This window comes from Archocentrus centrarchus, chromosome 1 (genome assembly GCF_007364275.1).
Source record: "Archocentrus centrarchus isolate MPI-CPG fArcCen1 chromosome 1, fArcCen1, whole genome shotgun sequence".
In the NCBI taxonomy this organism is placed as follows: domain Eukaryota; kingdom Metazoa; phylum Chordata; class Actinopteri; order Cichliformes; family Cichlidae; genus Archocentrus; species Archocentrus centrarchus.
In genome coordinates this window covers 13,850,354-13,873,616 of record NC_044346.1, presented here as the reverse complement: position 1 = coordinate 13,873,616, position 23,263 = coordinate 13,850,354, and the positions used below count along the sequence as shown (strand labels likewise).

General features: G+C 40.9%; 1 protein-coding gene across 2 annotated transcripts in view; it reads left to right on the top strand.

The window, feature by feature from the left end:
* dclk2a (doublecortin-like kinase 2a) overlaps window positions 1-23,263 on the top strand; it is a 45,791-nt gene that overhangs the window by 4,646 nt on the left and 17,882 nt on the right. Inside the window, exons 2-3 of one of the 2 annotated variants that reach the window (XM_030734924.1) lie at window positions 647-984; window positions 20,414-20,516. In XM_030734924.1, the coding sequence (XP_030590784.1) occupies window positions 647-984; window positions 20,414-20,516 (441 nt within the window). Of the gene's footprint in view, window positions 1-646; window positions 985-20,413; window positions 20,544-23,263 lie in introns of both variants that reach the window. The other variant, XM_030734914.1, reaches the window with a different exon arrangement.

The window sequence follows — 23,263 nt, the reverse complement described above, 5'->3', positions numbered from 1 at the left end:
TAGGGTGTTCAAAATGGAATGCTGGCTGATAAAACAACACGCTCGCCTTTGGAGGAAGGCCAATAAAGCAGCCCTGCAGCTGAAAGGGGAAGAGAGGACAGTATTACACTGTCAACTCTTCGTTATTCACATCACCATATGGGAGCAGTATTTAGTAAGGCATGCTATGGTTGATTTTTTTTTTTTTTTTTTTTTTTTTTTCTAGGTGTGTGTCTCTTTGTGTGCAGTAAATAGTAAAAACATTTTCATGTATAAACACGTATAACTCAATTTTATTTATATAGCACCAAATCACAATAAACAGTCAGCTCAAAGTGCATTATATTGTAAGGTAAAGACCCTACAATAACATGTATACAGTTTTTTTTAAGGTAACTTGTACATGTGGGTCGATCCAAGCATTATGAAGAACTTGCCACGGGTTCCTTGGAATCCCAGAGTGATGCAGTAATGTTACGATCAGGGCCATGAGGAGGCCATCCCACCTGTCGCAGGGCTCCTCGCTTTCCTCCCACTGATGATTCGAGTTCTTTATGTGGCTGTTTGGGCTAACCGATCAGCTGCTTAAAATAAGTTGCAAAAGTTTTTATGTGGAAATGTTTTGATTATCTTTGTAACACCTCATGCAACTTGTTTCTTCCTCCAGGAGAGAGTTATGTGTGCGCCTCCAATGAACCCTTCAGACGTGTGGACTACACCAAGAACGTGAACCCCAACTGGTCAGTGGGCAGCAAGACCAGCACGTCCCGCTCCCTCTCCTCTCTCTTCCCACTCAAGAGTGAGCCGCAGCGGGAATCCAAGGACTTCATCAAACCCAAGTTAGTCACGGTCATCCGCAGCGGCGTCAAGCCCCGCAAGGCAGTTCGGATTCTGCTCAACAAGAAAACGGCACACTCCTTTGAGCAGGTGCTCACCGACATCACAGACGCTATCAAGTTGGACTCCGGCGCTGTAAGGAGACTGTACACACTGGAAGGCAAGCAGGTAAGTCAGATGAATATTTATTTAACTGTCACTACATTATGACTGCCTTTAACTGTGTGTGAACACCAGCGCTGGTAATCACTACACAAACTAGAACCTATTCTTGTTTCAGTTTGTGTGGTGGTCTCATTGGCTAAAGTTACATAACAACTGGAACAAGTTAAACGTATCGTTTTCAGTGAGATGAAACTGGCTAATATGCTTATGGGAAACAGATGGAACAGCAAAGCTGAGCCTATCTCTAAAAACCACTGTGATTTATAGATTTCAGCTGTGTCAGCAGTCTAGATAATTAAAGTCCATTTAATCACCCATACATAATTTCACACCACAATTATTTCAACAGAACAGTAATGAATGCACTTTGGCGTGAAGCCTTTGTGCCATATCCATCACTATGGTATCCCTGGTTCATGCTCCTATTGTACCACATAAGCATATTGATGCTATAACCCTATCCATCTGGGACACACACATACTGATGTGTCCAGCTGTGTTCAGAGATGAGGTGAGCTACGACACATGGTGGCCCTCATCTAAGAGATTTATTGATGTCTCATCTGGTCTTTTTAACTTCTCTTTCTGCAGATAATCAGCTTGTTGATTATTGTTAATGTTAGCCAGATTAATTACAGTCAGATGCCTTTATTGTCCTTACACAGTGTATAATGTGTAATGAAATTGCAGAGCAGCTACAGCTTCAGATGCAAAAATGAAGAACAAGCATACAGTCAGTTATACAGAAGTTTTATATATATATATATATATATATATATATATATATATATATATATATATATATATATATATATATATATATATATATATATATATATATTTTTTTTTTTTTTTTTTTAATGCCAATTAACACTGACCCATATATAAATTATATATCATTATATAAAGAAATGAGGGGTGGCTCAAGACTTTTGTACAATATTGTATACTGTACGACCGATATTGGAATAGGTGTGTGTGTGTGTGTGTGTGTGTGTGTGTGTGTGTGTGCGCGCGCTTTAGTCATTTTATGTATTTTAAGCTCTACCCTTACAGGGGTGTCGATTGCATAATTAGGTCAAAGGCTACACTATGCTTTTCCATTTTGGACCAAAACCCTAAATGCATTTTTTTGGTAACAGTTTTTTGTTAAATGGCGCTTTAACAGTGGAGGTGACGACAAAAATTTTAAACTGGGACTCAAAGTCCGACAACCGAAACAGCTGATGTTTGTTTTCTGTGAGCTGACAGGAATCTTTCTGGGCTGGACAATCTGGACAAATGACTCATGAGAATTGTGATCCTTATCACCTTTGACAGAGCCAGCGCAGCATCCTTTCTGTCAGGCCAGCACTGCACAGGAACACTGACTCATCAAGATTATATAATAGTATCCAGAACATCGCTGCATTTATTTACATTATTTTAGACGGAAGCTTCGCCTAACAAGCGAAAGCACCCCGGTTCGATCCCGGGAAGAGACACTAATCACTTTGGGGTTGCATCAGAAAGGACATCCGACACCCAAAAAATCTTTCAAATCAAACATGCAGAGCTACGTGCGGTGGCGACCCCTTGTGAATAAGGGAAAAGTAGCTTTCAAAAAAACACTTCCTGTAGTGCAGGGATCCTCAAATCCAGGCCTCGAGGTCCAGTGTCCTGCAGCTTTTAGATGTGTCCCTGAACCAACACACCTGAATCAAATGGCCGAATTACCTCCTCAGTATGTAGTCAAGTTCTCCAGAGTCCTGCTAATGACTTCTATATTTGAGTCAGGTGTGTTGAAGCAGAGACACATCTAAAAGGTGCAGGACACCGGACCTCAAGGCCTGGATTTGAGGATCCCTGCTGTAGTGGATGGTCTCCAACTTGTAGTTTCCCTCTTTGACAATAAAAAGTCTGTTAGCAGACTCCATTTCCCATCTGACACAGAATCCATATGTGTGACATAAAGCCTTGATGTGTCTATTTCCATCATCATGGTAGATTCCAAGTAGATCAGCAATGCAGACCAGCTGTTTATTCCAGGCTTTTTAAGCTCCATATTGGCAGAAGCATAGGTCACTGGACTTTATAGGGTTCATTTGTATACCTCAGCACTCGTGATCAGTCCACCCTGCCTTACTGTTAGTGTTAAGAGTTGAGACTCTGACTAATCATTTGAGGTGAGAAGAGGTGGGCAGAATGCTAAAATTATTGCACTTCTTTTTCTTTTCTTCTTCTTCTTCTTCTTTTTTTTTTTTTTTTTTAAAAAGCAGGCAGCTATAGTCTGCCAGAATGAGGCACTGTGTTACAGGCCAAAATGTCTCTTTAACTTGTGGTGGTGAAACTGGTGATACCAAAACAGACAAGTTCAGTGTTGTGGGGACGGCCTGTGTGCTCAGTGGTGTTTTAAATTGAATCTTACGGTCTCCACTTATTTATTTTTAAGGAAAACATCAAAAACGACACCCGCAAACAAATCTGTGCTGCTAATACTTTTACTGGGTGGACCTAGATGATGATGATGATGATGATGATGATGATCATTCAATGCACATATTAAACAAATATGTAGGACTGCTTTTTTGCATTTGCGCAATATTTCTAAAATTAGAAACATCCTTTCTCAGACTGATGCTAAAAAGCTAATTCATGCATTTATTACTTCTAGGCTGGACTATTGTAATTCATTATTATCAGGCTGTCATAAAAGCTCCCTGAAAAGCCTTCAGCTGATCCAAAATGCTGCAGCTAGAATACTGACAGGGACTAGAAAGAGAGAGCATATTTCTCCCATATTGGCTTCTCTTCATTGGCTCCCTGTTGAATCTAGAATACAATTTAAAATCCTTCTCCTCACCTACAAGGTCTTGAATAATCAGGCACCATCTTATCTCAAAGACCTCATAGTACCATATCACCCCAACAGAGCACTTTGCTCTCAGACTGCTGGCTTACTTGTGGTTCCTAGGATACTTAAGAGTAGAATGGGAGGCAGAGCCTTCAGCGTTCAGGCGCCTCTTCTGTGGAACCAGCTTCCAGCTTGGATTCGGGAGACAGACACCCTCTCTATTTTTAAGATTAGGCTTAAAACTTTCCTTTATGATAAAGCTTATAGTTAGGGCTGGATCAGGTGACCCTGAACCATCCCTTAGTTATACTGCTATAGGCCTAGTCTGCTGGGGGGTTCACATAATGCACTGTTTCTCATTCACCTTATTTACTTTGTTTATACTCCACTCTGCATTTAATCATTAATTGATATTAATCTCTGGCTCTCTTCCACAGCATGTCTTTCTCTCCCCTCAGCCCAACCGGTCGCGGCAGATGACTGCCCCTCCCTGAGCCTGGTTCTGCTGGAGGTTTCTTCCTGTTAAAAGGGAGTTTTTCCTTCCCACTGTCACCAAGTGCTGCTCATAGGGGGTCGTTTTGACTGTTGGGTTTTCTCTGTATTATTGTAGGGTCTTTACCCACAATACAAAGCGCCTTGAGGCAACTGTTTGTTGTGATTTGGCACTATATAAATAAAATTTGAACTGAATTGAATTGATGATGATGATTTGTTGTCACAGCATGCGTAAACTACACTTATTCAAAGCTGAAAAATCTCCATTATCAATGTGACGTTTCAGACTGAAACGTGTTCGAGAAGTAAGCCTGTGAAAATCACCATTATTCAGCTTTGCTCACTCCTATCAGTCAGCCATATTGTTTTATCAAGTTAAAGATCAGTCGCAGCCTGTTTAACCCCCAATGTTCATGGCCGTGAATTCAGTGATTGGCTGATTGACCGTAGAAAAATCTTGTTTCTCTTTAAGGTTTTTATAGTTTCAACCATCATTTGTAATAGTGACTCACAACATGTACTCTTTAAGTGTTTTGAGATTATCCATTACAGATGACACATTACACAACTTATGCTGACAAGTGTGTTGTTTAGCTTTCTTAGATATTCGCCGCAGGCGTCTTAATGATCACATTACATCAGCCTGCAGATGCAGCAGTCTTTTATTTAGCTGCCTTTTAACAGATGGTTTCTGCTCTTTTCCGTAGTGTAAATCCATCCATCTGGCATGCACTATATATAGATGAGTTAAATCTAAAGCATTAGAACTTCCAGTTTTTGAGGTGCAAACATGATGCCAAACTAGTAAAATGTGGTGCTTCAGTCCCATTTATCAGTGTAGCATCCAAAACACTAGAAAGGTGTTTGTGCCAGAGCATTTGATTCACTACTTTAAAATGTCTGTTTCTTTTTCATTAGACTTGTTTGAGTCTCTCTGCTTTGACTGCATCCTCTCAGAATTAAGAATGTAATTTAGTGGTTTAAGCTATGAAGCCTGTGAGCGCTTTCTTTGAGCTATTTTTGTGCAAAACAAACTGTCATATCAAAGCGGCATATCTTTATTTCTAAATGTTGAAAAAGCTTCAGTCTTTATCTTTTGTCTTGAGTTAGAAGTAATACTCTCCCTGAGCAAATATGGTGCGATAATCTTACAGTTGGATTTCTTCCGAGCTCTTTGCTCTTATAAGCTTTTTTTCCCCCTTTCTGATTGGTGCCATGCTGTCATGGTTTTGGGTTTCTGTGCATTTTCTTTTTAAATTTTTCATTTCTGTTTGTTTTACTGCTGGGCTCTAATTTTCTGACACACCTGTGTCTAATCAGTTGACCGCTCTTCTCATGATTTCCCCCCCCAATAAGATTATCTTGTGAATACTTGCTAGTCAAGCTTCCCAGCAATCTCGTGTTGTCCTAGTTAACAGCTTTTATTTCTTTTTTTTTTTTTTTGGCACGATCTTTGACTTGTGGCTGTTTTATGGACTTTACCATTTGTCTGCTTCCTGGTTTGTTTGCAACACCGCCTGTCTGCTTGTGTTTGACCTCAGCCTTTAAAGGTTTGAATCTTCCTCTTGGAAACATTACAGTGTATAGTTTAAACATTGTTGGTGTCCAGTGAAAGCTGCATAACTTAAACCCTTAGAAATTATGAGAACAATGTAATTTGATTACTGTGAAGATGCATTCTAAAATGCCATTTTTTTTGGTATAGTTTAGCAACATTACAATGACTATATATATATATATATATAAATGGGATGGACAAATTACAGAAGAAGGTTATTTTAATGCAGTACAATTCAGCAGCATCATGAGATACAGCCTTCTCATGAATCCACAGCAGAAGCATCGCCTCTCTCATACAGAAACAGAACCTGAATGTTAGAACTCCCATTACAGTAGCATTTATTACAGGACTTTTTTACTGGACGTTTTAGGTGTTTCTAATAAATTGGCAACTGAATGTACATTAGCAGTTCACGTGAATATCTTTCCAGTTCAAACTAAACTCATGGTCTCTATAAAAGCACTTCTAAGGCTCTTTCTTCAGTCACTCACACGCCCATAAATGCACACAAACACTCCAAATGCCTTCCAGCAGCAGTCTACCATCTGCTCCTGCAAAATCAAATCAGAGGTACCAGCCACCCGGTCTGCAGGCTCCCACCCACCACCAATGGATGCTCTCACTTACACATGCACGCATGCACGCAACACACAGACCCCCCACCGGGGCCCTGGCCACAAACAGATGATTAGACCTATATAAGCTGGAAGGAAGGGTTAAAGTGCAGCTGTCAGGTGTGTTTGAGGGTGTTTGTTCATGGATGTGTATTTGTGAGTAAGGGGGCTCTCACAAAATGTCTCTGTCCACTCTCCCTCCTCGAGTCAAAGCTCTGAATGTTAATTGTAGATCATGGTTATCAGGGCCAGCAGAATCAGCTGCTGCTTTTGAAAGAAACCCCTGTTTTCCATCTCAAAGCTGACCGGGCAGGCAGAAAATAAGATTTTCCTATTTTAATTGTCTAAACCGTTGAATCGATGCATTCATTCATTCGGGGCACAGTCCAGTAGTCGCTAAGTTTTTCTTTTTGGGGGGATAAAACACGGAGAGCATATTTGAGGCAGTTGTGGAAAAAATGACAAAGACAAATAAAAAGTCGTCATGATTAAAAACATAAAAAGTAACTGAATTGTAAACTTGAGCCTATCCCAGCTACGATAGGGCGAGAGGCAGGGTACACCCCGGACGACAGGTTGCCAGTCTGTCGCAGAGCTGGACCTTTTTTAATATATACGGATATATGTAATTCATTCTCAGGCCTCAGACTTTTCAAAATACTTGGCTTAACAGTTAACTTTCCAGTAATATATTTAACAAACTAGGCAGCAGCTTACTGTGAAGACGCCACTCAACTCTACACCATCTGCTCAGCTACATATGCTGCAGACAGTTTTTTTTAAACAGTGGAATAGTAGCCAAATCAGTCGGTCACACTAGCAGTCCTGTGACATCGGCTGAGAAGCGTGTTGCTATGAAAGGAGATCAGAAAGGTACAAGATGAAGGGGTCATTGTACTGAGTTGGCCTGAATCGTCACCAAGCTTATTTCCCAGCCTCGAGCTTTGTTAGCCAGGGTCTGCTCTCGACCCTCTGGCTCTCTTCTGACCACCTTTCTTTTTATTCCACTGTGCAGAGCAACTGACGACCAGTGCCCTTTGCTTAACAGGATACCAAATATTTTACTCACTTTTCAGTTGAATGGCTCACACTGGTTCAGGAAATATTTGTTGCCCTGATTGTACAGTATTGAAATACACACATCAGACCCTGCTGTTTCACTCTGACTGGGATTAACCTCTGGCTGTCTTGGCCATATTCACAGTGCTTGTTCCGTGAAAGGTCAACGAAGCGCAGAGCACTGTTGAAGAGTTGAATCCAATCCAGAGTTTCTCCCTACCTTTACCCGACGTAGCCTTCAACCCTCTGTGACCCTGACACATGATAAGTGCGGAAAGGCTGTCAGTGTGTGGTACAGCTATTAAAGCATTAGTGATCAATGGGTGAGAAATCCAATTTTTCCATGAGGAAGAAAAAAAATAGTCCGCTTTTGGAGTGAGTGAATAATTGATTACATTTTATCTGTTGTTAACAAAAGTTTGGGGCAAAAATATGTGCCAGATTATATAAACAGAAATAGAAAAGCATAAACTTATCACTCTCTTTTTTTTTTCATTCTTAGTTCTTAATGTTGTCCACAGTATTCTGAGATTTTCTTGGCCATACAACATTTATTCTATTATGTCATGAGCCTAATGTCACAGGTGTAGGCCACTGTACATTTACCAGCCAAGGTATGCAGAGGAGTATCTCTAAATCCACAACTCATTAAACCTTGAAGCAGATGCATGGCAGCAGCAGAAGACCACACTGGGCGCCGCTCCTGCAGTTTGCAAAAGTTCACCAAAACTGGATAATTGATGATGGGGAAGTGTTGCCTGGTGTGAAGAGTCAGAATTTGGCCTAAACAACATGAAAGCATGGATCCGCCCTGCCTTGTCGCTACAATTCGGGGTGCTGCTGGTGGTGTAATGGTGAGGGGGCTGTTTTCTCGACACAGTTCGGGCCCATGGTACCATCTGAGAATCATTTAAACATCACGGCCTACCTGAGTATTGCTGATGACCCTTTATGACCACAGTGCACTCATCTTCTGATGGCTCCTTCCAGCAGGATAACCGACCATGCAACAAAGGTCAGATCATCTCAAACTGTTTTATTGAACATGACAATGAGGTCACTGAACTCAAATGACCTCCACAGTCACCAGAATGCAAGCCAATAGAGCACATTTGGCATGTGGCAGAATGCTTCCAGCACCTTGTTGAATCTGTGCCATGAAGAATTCAGGCAGTTCTGAAGCCAAAAGGGGTCCAACTCATTATTAGCAAAGTTGAACCTAATGAAGTCAGTGAGTGTATATCATTAAAGTGGCCATTCTACCGTTAGTCTTACTGAATAGCAACATGAATGAAATTTTAAGGGACAATAAGTGGAAAGACAATTTGAATCTGCTTTCTATAATGGTAGATTTATTTCCCCTTTCCCAAAATATGTCAGTGCACATGAAAATTGATAGAAATCCTAAAATGCATTTGCCTTTCATGCTTCTTTTTACTCCGTGATGTTATCAAGATGACAGCGTGTCTGCCCATTAACAAGAGACTGAAAACAGACCCAAGTCATTTAGACTACTCAAATGCTCATCTGTCTGAACTCTTTAAAGGCCCTGTCAGTGCACACAGTAACCTGAGGAATGAGAGAGGAAATGGGAGCTCCGATAACCGGACGGTCGGATCAAATGTAACGTCTCTTTTTCCTTTACATTTTTGCACTAATGGGATGAAGAGGACGTGGTTAGCATATAGTTTTAAAAACCTACTTGAGTTTAAATTCCATAAATTAACTGTTAAAATTTGGCTTTCCTTATGGGCTTTAGGGTGCATTAGGGCTCCAGCATTTTTACAGCAGCATGCATGGGGGGGGGGATCAGGGCACAGAGAATTTGATGTCACACTGTGCAAGAGCAGCAGGCTCACAGTCTGGGACCTTTCCCAGCACAATACACCAAAATATGCATAACAGTTTTTTTTTCTTCTTACTGCAGATTTTTTTTTTTTTTTTTTTATAAATGACAGTCTATGAAGAGAGCATAGGAAAAATTCACTCCAATATCTATTTCCGTACTGAACATTTGTAAGGACATTTCCCTGTCAATGATTATACAAATGTACAAATGCATGCATTTTTGTCTCTAGCAAACTGGAAACTAGACACTTTTTTTTGTCATTTGTAAAGCATGTAGCATTAAAAAATGTACAAAGTTTATGGGAAAAAATAGAGCCAGTCGAGGATACACATATTTAGGGCTGCAACGATTCATCGATTAAATCGATTCTAAAAATTTATCGACACAAATTTACTGTGTCGATGCTTCGTTTAAACTCTGCAGCGCTCAGCTGTCTCGGTGTAAGCGGCGCTCCTCACTAGCATTAGCAGCATTAGTGCTGACGTTTTTTTGTGGGTTTATTGGGGGCTGGCAAACCAACATAGAACTGCATTACTGCCACCTACTGGACTGGAGTGTGAATCACTCACGTATACACAAGCACACATTCTAAAAAGCTCTCCGTCGCTGCGATGGATTTCATTTAACACAGAGTGGATCATCTAGAGTTGCCACCTGTCTCGTAAAATACAGAACCCCGTATGTTACGGGACTCCGTGGAATACGGCTCCGTAACATGCCGTGTTCCGTACTTTACGGGACGGGTGGCAACTGTCGCTGACATGCATTTCCACGCCTCCACTGCTTTCTGTGTGTCTGTGTGTGTTGTGCTCGCTGAGAATTTCAGCTGCTATTTTTGTCTTTACTTCAGCTGTAGCTACCAGAACTGGTTTGCTAGCGAGCGCGGGCCATTAGCACTAGCGATGGTTCGGTACCGGAAGGCCCGCCCCCCAGGACCGAGGGGCTCCTTCAAAATATTTTTTATACTTTAATCCCTTATTAGTGACTAAATATAGACCTGCAGTAGAAACGTATTTTCGAGAATGCTTGTGAATACAAAGCATTACACCATTACTCACACATGCGCCATGGCTCCCGCAGCCACTAGTTTTTCAAAACACTCATAGCAGGCAGCGGTTTTAACTGCGCAAGCGCAAAGAGGCGAAGCTGTGACGGTGAGCTCAAGTAGTGAAAAAGGAAACGTTTTTCCAGCGTCCAAAACAGCAGCTTTTTCTTTTAGTAACCACCATTAAATCTGTGAAACAGCTGGAGGTCCTTCATCAAGCACCTGATCAGCAAGTGTTAAGGTGAAGAAAAGAGAACTTTGTAGCTGCTCCATTCACCGCTGTTTGTTCACATGGCGAGAAACTGCATTACGGAAGTTAAAATATGCAGATAAACTGTTAATAAAAAAAAGTATTTCTTACCCGATTACTCGATTAATCGCTGGAATAATCGATAGAATACTCGATTACTAAAATAATCGTTTTATGCAGCCCTACACATATTACTAACAAACTGTTCCAAAAGCAGCTGCTGTAAGAAGTAAGTAAACAAGCCCATCTTTATGTCTATGGTTGTGTATTCACTTTATTTGTACGTCCAAGAGTAATTACTGGTAGATGCGGTTCACTACTCTGGAAAGCATAAAGGCAAAAAAAAGGGAGGAAATAAAATAAATGAAGAAACACGTGATGTAGCTTTATTTCTGTTTTGTATCACAGATATATCAGTCACCAAAAGACTCCACAGTCTTTGTGAATATTGCATCTGTTTTGCACTTTCCAGAGCTGTGGGACCAAAGATCTGGTTTCTATTAACTGTCCCTTTCGGACATGAAAAAAAATGTACTTCCCTGACTCCAGTACACTCCACAACAATCTCATTCTTGTCCTTTATATTCTGTTAAGAGTTCTTCCTTTGTGAAAATTACTCACAACTATACAAGTAGTTGCTCTCTTTGTACCACAGACAGTAAGAGTGGGCTCATGGACTGCTGGGTTTTGGTGCACATACATATGTGGGATGTGGATGCACTTTGGCATCATCTCAAATGACATGGTCTTAATGATGATGGCCTCCTGCCCCCAATATTCCACCAGTCCATGTGCTAACGGGGGCCGTGCTGCTCCACTGTCTTGTGCCAGCAGTTAAAGGGTTTGCATTCGTTAATCTGTCTGAATTCTTCTCACCCAGTTGTCATATTGAAGGTGGTGATATCCTGTCATTTGCATATCCTCCTGGCAAGACAGTGAAACATGCTGTGGTTAGAGATAGATGAACGAGACGGCCTCCCCTCTCTGACTAGCTAGAGGCAAGGCTACACGAGGGCTTCGTCTGATTGTCAGGCTCGAGCTGTTGTCAGGGCGCAGTCTGGATTAAACACCGTCATTTGGGTCAACAGCCATGAAATTTGCATGCCCACCCATTGTTCTGTACCGTCATTAGCATACAGCACCATCTGACACCAGTGCAGTGACACCATCCAGCTAGGAGTGTTCTCAGCTAGGTTAAGTGATATGTTGTTGTTTGAATCATGCTTTTATTTACAAAATTCTTAATAGAAAAATCCTAAGTTTATTATATTTAATGTGTATTTTTTTTATATTTTGCATCATCTTGGTAGTAAGTCTGATTCTTTTGTCAGTTCTATATATTGAATGTCTGTCTCTTCATCATGGCAGAGGGATTCTTGCTTCTTCTTTTTTGTTTTTTTTTCAAAGTAAAAGTTAAGGTCATTTTCCTCACATTTTACACACTATAGAATATTGGTACACTGGCAGCATGTAAGCCTCTTAATAAAACAGCATTTCAGTGGTTATTCTATAATTTGCAGTATATTATGACAAATGTATCAGCTTTCCTGTTTTGTAAGTCAATTTGAGTTGACTTGCGGTACACAAGGTTGGCACTGATAGACAAACATGAAGCCTCGGCATAACTTGGCAGCTATTTGGCCTTTGGAAACTGTGAACCACCCTTTCTTGCCTTCTTTAACAGCAACTTGAAATATTCTTACTGTAGTTATGACACAAAAGTACCTGTTCTGTGTTTCAGACATGAAGGACTGACTGAACAAACAGGAAAACAAAAGGCTGGCAGACGACAGAGAGCCGGGGTGCTTGGGGTGGGTGGGTGGGGGGAGACCGGGCTGTCAGCTGTGCAAAGTGTGTGGAGGCCATAGATGGGGGGGGGAAGAGCATCCATTGTGTGCTGTGTGATCTCAACTGCTTGTTTTGTTTTATTTGTGCAGCCTAGCCCTCATCCATCCTTTGCAGCAGGCCTTTTGCTCCCCCAGCAAGCGCTGACATCATGATATGGTTAGGCATCATTCAAATCACAGCTCACACTGTTTTGTCTCCTTGAGTTTAATCACACAAAGAGAGTCACAGCGAGTTTTAGCCAGCTGATGTGAGGACAGATCAGGAGCTGTATGTCCAAGTCATCCAGACAGCCAAAGTCTGTACGTGTTACTGATGTTGAAGCATCATTTTCACATCAGTGTTTTTTCTTTCAGTTGTCTCAACTCCTGGCTTAAGAGTGCTTTGAACTTTTGGACCTTTGCTAGAATTGCACTGTTAGGATTTGGAGCAAATCCTCAAGGCCAGCTTAAATATAGTTGGTTGGTTTTAACCTGAAAATTGAGGATATGTTAACTGTCAGCCAGCATTTTATGGATCTCTGATGGATCGTTTGAGCACCTCAACAATTCTGAAAGGTAATCAGAAGGGGCTCTTTTGAGCTTTTGTATTTGGATGTTTAGACTCTTACTCCCAATGTCTCCATTTTACTTTCACAGCTCTTTTTGCATATAAAGAGCTAAGCACTAAGGTACATGTAGACAGCCTGAAGTTATGTGATTATGACTCTCTTTGTACAAATATCTCTTGGAGGAGAGGAAGACGGTGAGCCAGACAGCTGTGTAATTGTGATAAGGAAAAATGTTGCAGGCTGGTGGAGTTTATCTGAACTGTTCTATAAATTTGTGCTGCTTTTGTTTTAAAGTGCAAAATCTTTGCATACCTGAGTGAGCGTTGGAGGAAAAAAAAACTTCATAAAAACAAGTAAGGAGAACTCCCACACACTGTCTCACTTACTGCTGGTATATTTATTATACTTGTACATGCCTATGCTATAGTATTTGATCCGGTCATGCTCTTGGCAAACTGATATACTTAATCACACTGAAAAAAAGGAAAAAGAAGAAGAGAAATAGGTGTATGATTACAGGAAAACATCAAACTTTGATCGTCTAAAAAATAAGCGTACTACCGCACATCAGCTAGACGCTGTTTTATTATGGTTGGATATTTATGCGTTTTGTGGTTTACCTGTACATATCAATGACATGCACCTGACAAAAATGCATATAATGACATGCTTTTGTTTTTTTATTCATAGTTATTGATCCGGCATTAAACTTTTGATATATTCCCTAAATACAGTGAACTTGACTTAATAAGTTGTGTCAAATGATGTAAAATTGACACTGTAAATGTCACAATTTGGAGATAATATAAAAATAAGTATATCTGATTGCTAAATTAGATGTTATTGTTGTGACATTAAAATGATAGGATGCTTTCATAAGGTGTTATAAGTGCTTAAACTCTGGAAATGGGTAGTTTTAGGGCCTTAGTAGGTGGTTACTAGGCAACATAATGGTGCCATAAAGTCTGATATAGGTAAGAACCTTCGGGGACCTCAGATGTATCTGTGCAACGCTTTACTGTTGTTCACCTCCTAAATGTGTAGGAGAGGTTAGTGGACAAACAGAGAAATGAGCACAGATTTTGTGTTTATAGCAAGATTACAGTGTTTTGGTCCATTTGACATTTTCCCAGCATATATTGTAACATGTAGCATCCCTTCATTCTTCATCATCAGAGCAACAAAACAATAGACTCTAAAATTAAAACAATTAATATTTTGTCTCGTGAGTGAATTAACCCCCCCCCCCCCACACACACACACACACACACACACACACACACACACACGAGTTGTAGCTGCAATTTTGCTGCCAGTGGTTTGGCTCCATTTGTCCCTTTTGGAAGTATGATCACTGCAAATCAATAAAAAATATGTTCTGTGTGATTTAAATGCATGAAAGCTGTTCTGGCAGCATCTAGTGGCCCAACTCCCTTGTTTTCTTTTAACTTTCATTTGTCACCCATCACTCTTGGTGTGAATCCACAGTAGTGAGTTAATGATGGGCTAAGAGTTCTCATCGCTCATTTTCACGCTGCTTGTGCTGCCTCGGCTTGGCTGTTACACGTGTCTGAGATTCCCTGCTCTAATCCGGAGGAATTAAACTGTCTCAGGAAGCTGCCTCTGTCTGAGTAAGAGTTCAAACAGAGTTAATGACCACGCTGACTTTAGCTCAGACATCTCCCTGACAAACTTAATAGGCATCAGCAGATTCTTAAGTAAGAAACACTCTAAGTGAGAGTTTAATCAAGGTCTGTGGGTAAATGAGGTTTACATGTACCCAGTGATTCCCCCCCCCCCCCCCCCCCCCCCCCACTTCTGCTTTAAAATCCTTTTGTGTGGCTTGAAAATCAAGACTGTTCACTTGTTATTGTATTTGTATTACCCACACGTGTTAAGCCATTGGCACGTATTTCTGCTGTTGTCGAGCTTACCGGGGCAGAAAGTACAGCAGGCAGGACGGAGGACACAGACTGACGGTGGGAGCGAGAGAAGGTCAGACATTCGAGAGGAGGGGGAGTCTCCCATCTTGGAGGGCAAACTTGGTTTACCCTTAAGTCATGTCAGCCAGCCAAAACAGAACCCTGCAAACAGTTCACTTCACTGATAGGCCAAGACAGGCCCTACAGGACAGTGCTGGCAATAGAAGGCCATTGGCTGTTTATCCTGGCTGTGGCTGACAAGAGCGAAGTCAAACATGGTCAATGCAGTCTGACGTTCATGCACTCCTTTTCTCGATTCCAATTTTTTCCTTGTGTTTGAGGAAAGAACCCCATGTGTACACATACTCAGCATGTAACTCCTGGAATCTAATGTGATATGAAATGCATTTTAAGCTTTAATGCTTAAGACTTTTAGATGTTAATACTATCATTTACTGCACAAATTTCAGTGAGAAACACAGATTCAACTGATAAGTAATGCTGACTTCAGGCATTGCAATACGCTAGAACAGCAGGAGATTCGGGCAGACTTGGGTGGATTCGATTAATATGACTAGTAATTTACTAATGTTAGTAAAGTGCCTGCATTTCTGTCCAATCTTCAGGCCACTCTGTGCAGTATTTTCATATGATTACAACACCTGGATCTTCTCAGAAGTGCGCTTTAACCACATCCCACTGTGACATTACAGCATAGAGACACATCCTCCTCATGTCAGCCTCTACATCACTGAAGCAACCTGCTGTGTGGCTTTAGTTAAAGCAATATTGCATTACCCTTGCTTCTAGTTGTCACTTCTGTTAAATACTGGTGCTATACTACAGTTGGGTCCATTTTTTGTACATAGTCTCAAAGGCTAAATAAAAATAATTGGATAAACTAACACAATTTTAAATATAAGGATTGTTTTTAATACTTGGATGAAAGTTCTTTGCAGTCAATAACTGTCTGAAGTCTAGAATCCATGGTCGTCACCAAATACTGTTACATACATACCATAACGTTGCCTCTGATTTGTTTGACAGATGATGGGATATGCTATAGATCATGAGCTGTTTCTCTCCTCCTCCACACTTTTCTTTCCCCCTTATTCTGCTACAAATTCGTCTTGGTCTCATCTGTCCAAAGATGATTTTTTTTTCCCCCCAGAACTGTGCAGGCGCTTTAATATGTCTAATCTGGCCTTCTTGTTCTTGAGTGTAACCAGTGCTTTGTACCTTGCGGTAAACCCTCTGTCTTCCCATTCATGAAGGTGGCTCTTGATTGTAGACTTTGACAGTGGTATCCCCTCAAGAGCGGGAGTTTTTCTTAACCAAGGAAAGAAGTCTGCAATCATCCACTTCAGCTGCCTTCTGGGATCTTCCAGGCCTTTTGCTGTCTCTGAGCTGGCCAGTGCATTCCTTCTTTTTAAGCACGTACCAGATTGTAGATCTGACCACGCCCTACAGTTTTTGGTATCTCTCTGATTGGTTTATTTTGGTTTTTCAGCCTAACGATGGCCTCCTTTACTTGAATTGATGTCTCTTTGGACCTCATAGAGTTTTCCAGTGAATAACTACCAAATGCAAGTTCAACACTTGGAAATAACTCCAGGTTTTTCTTTTGCTTAGTTTACCATGGAATAACAAGTGAACAGTTTGTCTCATTACTTTTGAGCCTCTGGTAATGGGAGACTATGCATAAAAATGTCTGTAAGTCCTAAACAGGTCACTAAATAGTTTTGTAAAACTCTTTGAATTACATCTGAAAATCTGCACTTCAATTGCATATTGAGTGTTTGAGTTTTAAATCCACTGTAGTAGTGTACAGATTCAAAAATACCCAAAATGTGTTAATGTCCCAAATCTTTTCGACCTAACTGTGAGTATAATCATAACGTGTGTTGGTTGTAGCCTCTGGGTCTGAAACGTGAAGCCAGCACAGAAGCGCCTTAAACTCGAGTTGGAAAAATTTCTGTTGAAGCCTGTGAGGAAAATTATCCCAGGTCTCTTTATCATGTCTGTTGCTATTTTCTGTCTAATTTAATACAGCATGAGCTTCATTTAGTAAAAATGTAGTCTGTTGTATAGTGCGGTAAATGATAAAGCAGGGATTTCTTTACAGTAGGATGGAGTTGTGTAGTTTCTGAGTCGCCACCATATAGATGCAGTGCATTTGGTGTCCTTTCCGCTCTGGTTTCAAAACAACCAAGAAGGCAATGGAAAAAAATACTGAAAAATAATGAAATAAAAATGTTAAAAAAAAAAAAGAACACAGCCTCTGTTCATAAACTTTGGTTTTTAACTTAAGTTCTTAACCACTTGACCTCCTTTTTTTTTTTTTTTTTTTTTTAACGCCTGTTTAAAATGTATCCGTTCAGGCACAATTTGTCTCTATTCCCTTGCATTCCCCCTGGGCGTTACAGGGCAGCTGAAAAGTACTTTATCACAGGCCCCAGCAGTGCTAGCCTTGCAGAGACAGGGCTGTGTAGGGTGAAAGCAAATGAGGGTGCAGCCGGGGGCCTTTTCAGCAGTGATGTATAATATTCCAGTCTTTCTTTGTCATAAATAAGCTTGTTGCCTCAGAGGGCACATGGGACTAGTAGGTCTTGGGGCAAGAAGAGCTGTTAAAGCACAGATTTCAATTTTAGATTGAAATTTTAGGTTATTGTGATGTAATTTATCTTCTGCTGTCTGTGCAGAAGTGAAAAGGCAGAAGTTGGGTCGAAGTTGTCAAACAGTATCACACAGTGTAAGACTGTAAAATATGGTTAAATATGCTTATTTGCTTGCTGTTGGAGAATTAAATGAGAACATCTATATCGCTCTTATCTGTGTCTCGTGCGTTTATTATATTAGTTTGATGCATGATGTACAGTATTTAGCTATCAGACAATATATATAAAAAAAAAATACCACAAGCTTCAAAGGGCCCTGGCATTTATATGTGGTTTGTTTATGATATAGAATGTGAATTAGTGAGGCTGAACATGCTGGCAAGGTCATTTTAAGCTGAACAGCTTTAGGCTACAGCCTTAATTTTAATGGACAGGCTTGAGAGTGATGACAAAATTCACATGAAGGAACTCTGTACCAGAAAGTTTCACAAAATGTCAAACTGTTGTCATCAGCTGTCACTGAAGTCCTCTCGCCGCTGACGTCATCCCAGTTCGTGGCTTCCCTGCCAGAGGACGGTGCTCACTGCTCACCTCAGCAGTCTCTGCTTTGCTGTCTCACTTTGTCCTTAAACAAATGACAGAGCAAAAATACAGCAAAGTGTCATAACTCATAATGTCTACACACCGGAGGAAGCAGTAGACCACATGGATCAGGGGTCAGCAGTCAAATGGAAACATTACCTAACATGCAGTAGTCGCTGAGCGTGAGAGCTTATACTCCACCAGAGTCCATTTGTGACATACATCAGACTCTCCCTGGGGGGGTGGATGCTAACACCTGTGCCCAGACTGTACAGTGTGAGGATCAGCTGCCAAATTCCTGAGTGAGAGCCTGTCTAAAGAATGACTTTCACTTCAGCTATGTCAAATCTTCAGTATTCTGTCACAGCTAAGTATGAACACGACTTAGAGAGGCACTTTTCCCACAGCAGCGCTGAGTCCTTCCTTTTGTTCCCAAATAAAAGAGGTCATTAGTTGACATAAAAGATTAAAAGAAATTGTATTATTTATAAGAATGTCATGGATACTGAATGTTTAATTTTAAACTCTCACTGTCTGATTGTAGCCATGTGAAGTCTCACTTATTACTTATACATGAGGAACTGAGCTCTGTGAATGAATTTGTTGTTGAGCACTGCACTTCTGTCTTCTTTTCTGTCAGCTTTCACCTCGTTTTTTTTTTTTTGTTTGTTTTTTTTAACTACCCCTCTTCAGTAGTCATTCTGCTTTTCTGGACCACCTGTTCATCTATTGGCCATCACACACACACACACACACACAAACACACTTTCCCCTGCTGTGTCAACCCCTAATCTCCTCTAGAGGATCCATCTGCCCACAATCTCTAGTCATGCAGTACCCCACCTCTTATTTGCAAAAGTGTGTGTGTGTGTGTGTGTGTGTGTGTGTGTGTGTGTGTGTGTGTGTGTGTGTGTGGTTACAACTCATATGACTGCCAGTGAGTGGGTACACATGCATGCGATGGTGGGAGGGATAATGAACGGATATTTTACTCCTTTATCTTCCTACTTGTCCACCTACAGCAACAGAGGGATTGTGTGTGTGTGTATGTGTGTGTGTGTGTGTGTGTGTGTGTGTGTGTGTGTGTGTGTGTGTGTGTGTGTGTGTGTGTGTGTGTGTGTGTGTGTGGGCACGACTCAGTGTTGCTTAAAAGTAGCTCCTGTTTCCGTCTCCAGGGGTGGGTGGTGGTGGGTGTAAAACAAAAATTGCTCTGAGCTGCAGAGAAAATGACGACCACGGTGTGAGACAGAATAGAAGAAGGAAGAGAAATTACCCTGCGGCACAACGTCTAACTGTACTGCTTCCCTCTCAAGACTCTGCATTAACTCTGCAGTATTCTGGATGTCAGGAGGGGTTCTGACCTTGGCGTGGTGTTACACTCGGTGTATCTGTGACACATGCAGTTGCACAGTCACATATTTAGCATACCACGGGCATCATTCAAACTGGTTTTCACTGGCCTGGTTTATTTAGCTGACTGCACAGAATGTACATCTGAAATATTGTGGTTAAAAGTGTAGCTAAAACCTGCACTGTTATTACTAAACATATGCAGAACTAATGAAGTTACTGGAACTGGCACATTTGACAGGATGAATACTGATGAACTGAAATCCAGCTTGCCTTATAAAGGCATATTATATATTTAGTAATAAATGAGCTGTGTTGGACTACACAGATTATAATAGATGAGTATATTTGTACTTCTGAACAGAGGTTTGTTAAGTACCTTGCTCACATACTACAGTACAGTTTTGCGGTACTTGTGATGTATTTGGGTGAGGGCCACTGTAGTAAAGAGTGCTGTATTTTCCATCTGACATTTTATAGTTGGCCATATGGTCGTGTATATATGGAAATCCATAGGTGGACAAAGTAGCAATAAGACCCCTCACAGAGGACAGAGAAGGCATCAGTAACAACAGATATGAACTTGATACTCAGTCACAGCAACCAAAAAAGGTGGGTTGCAGAGTGGCTCGCAGTAGCACAGGCTAAAGGTACTTAAATAGTGCACCCTACATGAAATTTAATATTTGATGTGTTGAAAGGTCGCTTTTTTTTTCATTTTTCTGCAAACTAAAACTGACATCAGACTGTGAAATGATGACATGCAAAATGAAACATGAATGTAAATGTATCCTGGCACACTACATCAGCAGGTTAGTGAAGATTTTAGACCATTAAATCTTTGCTCTTCTTCCTCCAGATTACCTGCCTGCAGGACTTCTTCGGGGATGATGATGTTTTCATAGCGTGTGGTCCAGAGAAGTTTCGCTATGCCCAAGACGACTTTGTGCTGGATCACAGTGGTAAGGCTTCCACAGCCTTTGCAACTGGTAGGCCTGACTAATACTAACCAAACATCTGTCTGTGTGTGTCTCTGCATTAGTGTTGGTGTTCTTAACCCATTAATTATTCTCCTGCAGCTGCGTGCAACACTCCTTTCCTTTGGGAAGCTGACATCAGGATATGCTGTGTGTAAATTCAGACCCTTTATCTATGCAATCCCACATATAATTTATTCTTGATTGAATTTTGAAAAATAATTTTTATATTTGATACAACCCCAATTCCAAAAAAGTTGGGACGCTGTGCAAAATGTAAATTAAAAACGGAATGCAATGATTTGCAAATCTCAAACTCATATTTTATGCACAATAAAACACATCAGATGTTTAAATGGAGAAAATGTTTTTTTGTTTTTTAAAAAAAAAAAGGTCATTTTGAATGTGAGGGCAGCAACACGTCTCAAAAAAGTTGCGTAGCATCCCTTCTTTTAACACCAGTCCATATCTGTGAACTGAGGACAGTAGCTGCTGGACCTTTGGGAAAGGAATGTTGTCCCATTCCTGTCTGATATAAAATGTTATGTGCTCAGCAGTCCTGGATCTTCCTTGTTGTGTTTTTGGTTTCATGATGGGCCAAATGTTTTTAATTGGTGAAAGGTTTGGACTGCAGGCGGGCCAGGTCAACACCCGGACTCTTCTACTATGAAGCCATGCTGTTGTAATAGATGCAGTATGTCGTTATCATTGTCTTAATATATGCAAGGCTTTCCCTGAAAAAGGGGTCATCTGGAGCATATGCTGATCTAAAACCTGTATATACCTTTCAGTGGTGCCTGGTGGTGCCTTTCCAGATGTGCAAGCTGCCAATTCCATAGTCACTGATGCACCCCCATACCATCAGAGATGCAGGCTTTTGAACTGATCTCTTATGAGAAGCAAGATGGTCCCTCTCTCTTTAGTCCAGAGGATGCAGTGTCTGTTTTGCAAAAAGAATTTGTCTGACCAGAGAACATTTTTCCACTTTGCCTCAGTCTTTGTTTCAGTCCATTTTAAATGACTTTTGGCCCAGATCATATTCACATATGGCTTCTTCTATGCGTGTGAGAGCTTTCACCTATTTTGGGGATAGCATGATGAACTGATTTTCTTTTTTTTTACCTTGTCTCGTGAGCACAAAGATTTCACCAGAGTCTCAGAATCTTTTGATGATATTATGTCCTGTAGATTCACATGTTTACATTGAGGAACATTATTCTGAAAATTGTCCACAATTTGCAGACAGTTTTTTGCAGATTGGTGAACCTCTCGCCATCTGTACATCTGAGAAACTCTGCCTCTCCCAATCATGTGTCTGAACTGTTGTCAATTAACCTAATTAGGTGCAAAATGTTCCACCAGCTGTTTTTTTTTTTAGTACCACTTACTTTTCCAGCCTTTTGTCCCAAATTTTCTGAGACGTGTTGCTGCCGTTACACTCAAAATGAGCTAATATTTTTCATGAAACAGTAAAATGTCTCAGTTTAAACATTTGATGTGTTTTACAGAAAAACACTGTTATATATTTTTACACACATTCTTTCGGCCAAAGGGGAAAAGAGGTTGCATTCTTTTTACTGAGTGGCGTTTCATGCCCATGTCTTCATGTTCTGTGTTCTTCATAAGTTATGCGCATTTCCTGTGTTTGCTGTGTACATTTTATTATGCAGAAAGCACACTGAAAGTTTTAGAGGACGTTTGCAGGATATGACCTCTTTAACCAGAATATGCATTCGTCGTCATAGCTATGCATAATTTCAGCCAAGACTGAACAACCTCATGGGAAGAAGAGGAGGAAGTTTAATTTAGTTACAGTCCAAAGTACTGGCATCCTGTTTGATATTTGGGTTGTTTGGTCAGGTTGGCAAACAACAGGGAGGCATATCCTGACACACTCCGTGTTAACTGATGGTGGTTTGCCCGTGTGCACTCATAGTTTGGAGCTTTTGTCCCACTTACACTGCTGTGCTCCACTTGTAAGAATTAGGTCTTTGAAAGTACAGAAAAGGCACGCTGTACCCTGCTGAGAGTACAGAAGCTGTTCTTCATTTTGCGCACACCCTATGGCTGAGGGAAGGAAAGTGGATAATGTGTACTGCACAATGCATGATGTACAAAAATGACACAAACAGTGAGTTTGCACTCATTCTCACTTCAGACTATGTAAGCAGGTCATGAAGCACAAATAAGTTTGGCAGACTGTATCTGTTGTATGTGTAGGTTGTCATATATCCTATTAGTGGTATAGCTGTTTCAGTCTTAAGTAATTACAACCCCTAAAGGTTAACTGCTCTGGCTTTGGGGGTAGTCATGGAAAATGATGTGGTTTGTTAATGTTTCATTCCATGCCTACAACTGATTTAGTCATTCAGTTACTTAGGGTCTGTATCTGCTGATATACAGTGGGTCATTGTCGTGCTGGATGACCCTTCTCACCAAGCGTCTTGCCGATGGTCTTGTAGCCCATTTCAGCCTTGTGCAGGTCTGCAGTCTTGTCCCTGACGTCCTTAAACAGCTCTTTGGTCTTGCCTGTGGTGGTGGAGAGGTCAGAATGGAAGAAACTGATTCTGTGGACAGGTGTGTTTTATACACATAACGAGTTGAGATCAGGGGTATTGATTGTAATCTGTGTACCCCCTGTGGCAAACAGCCAATCTGTGGGAGGCAGATTTCTGGCTGAGTTGTAGGAGATCAAACACTTATTTCATTCAGTGACGCCATATAGCATGTGC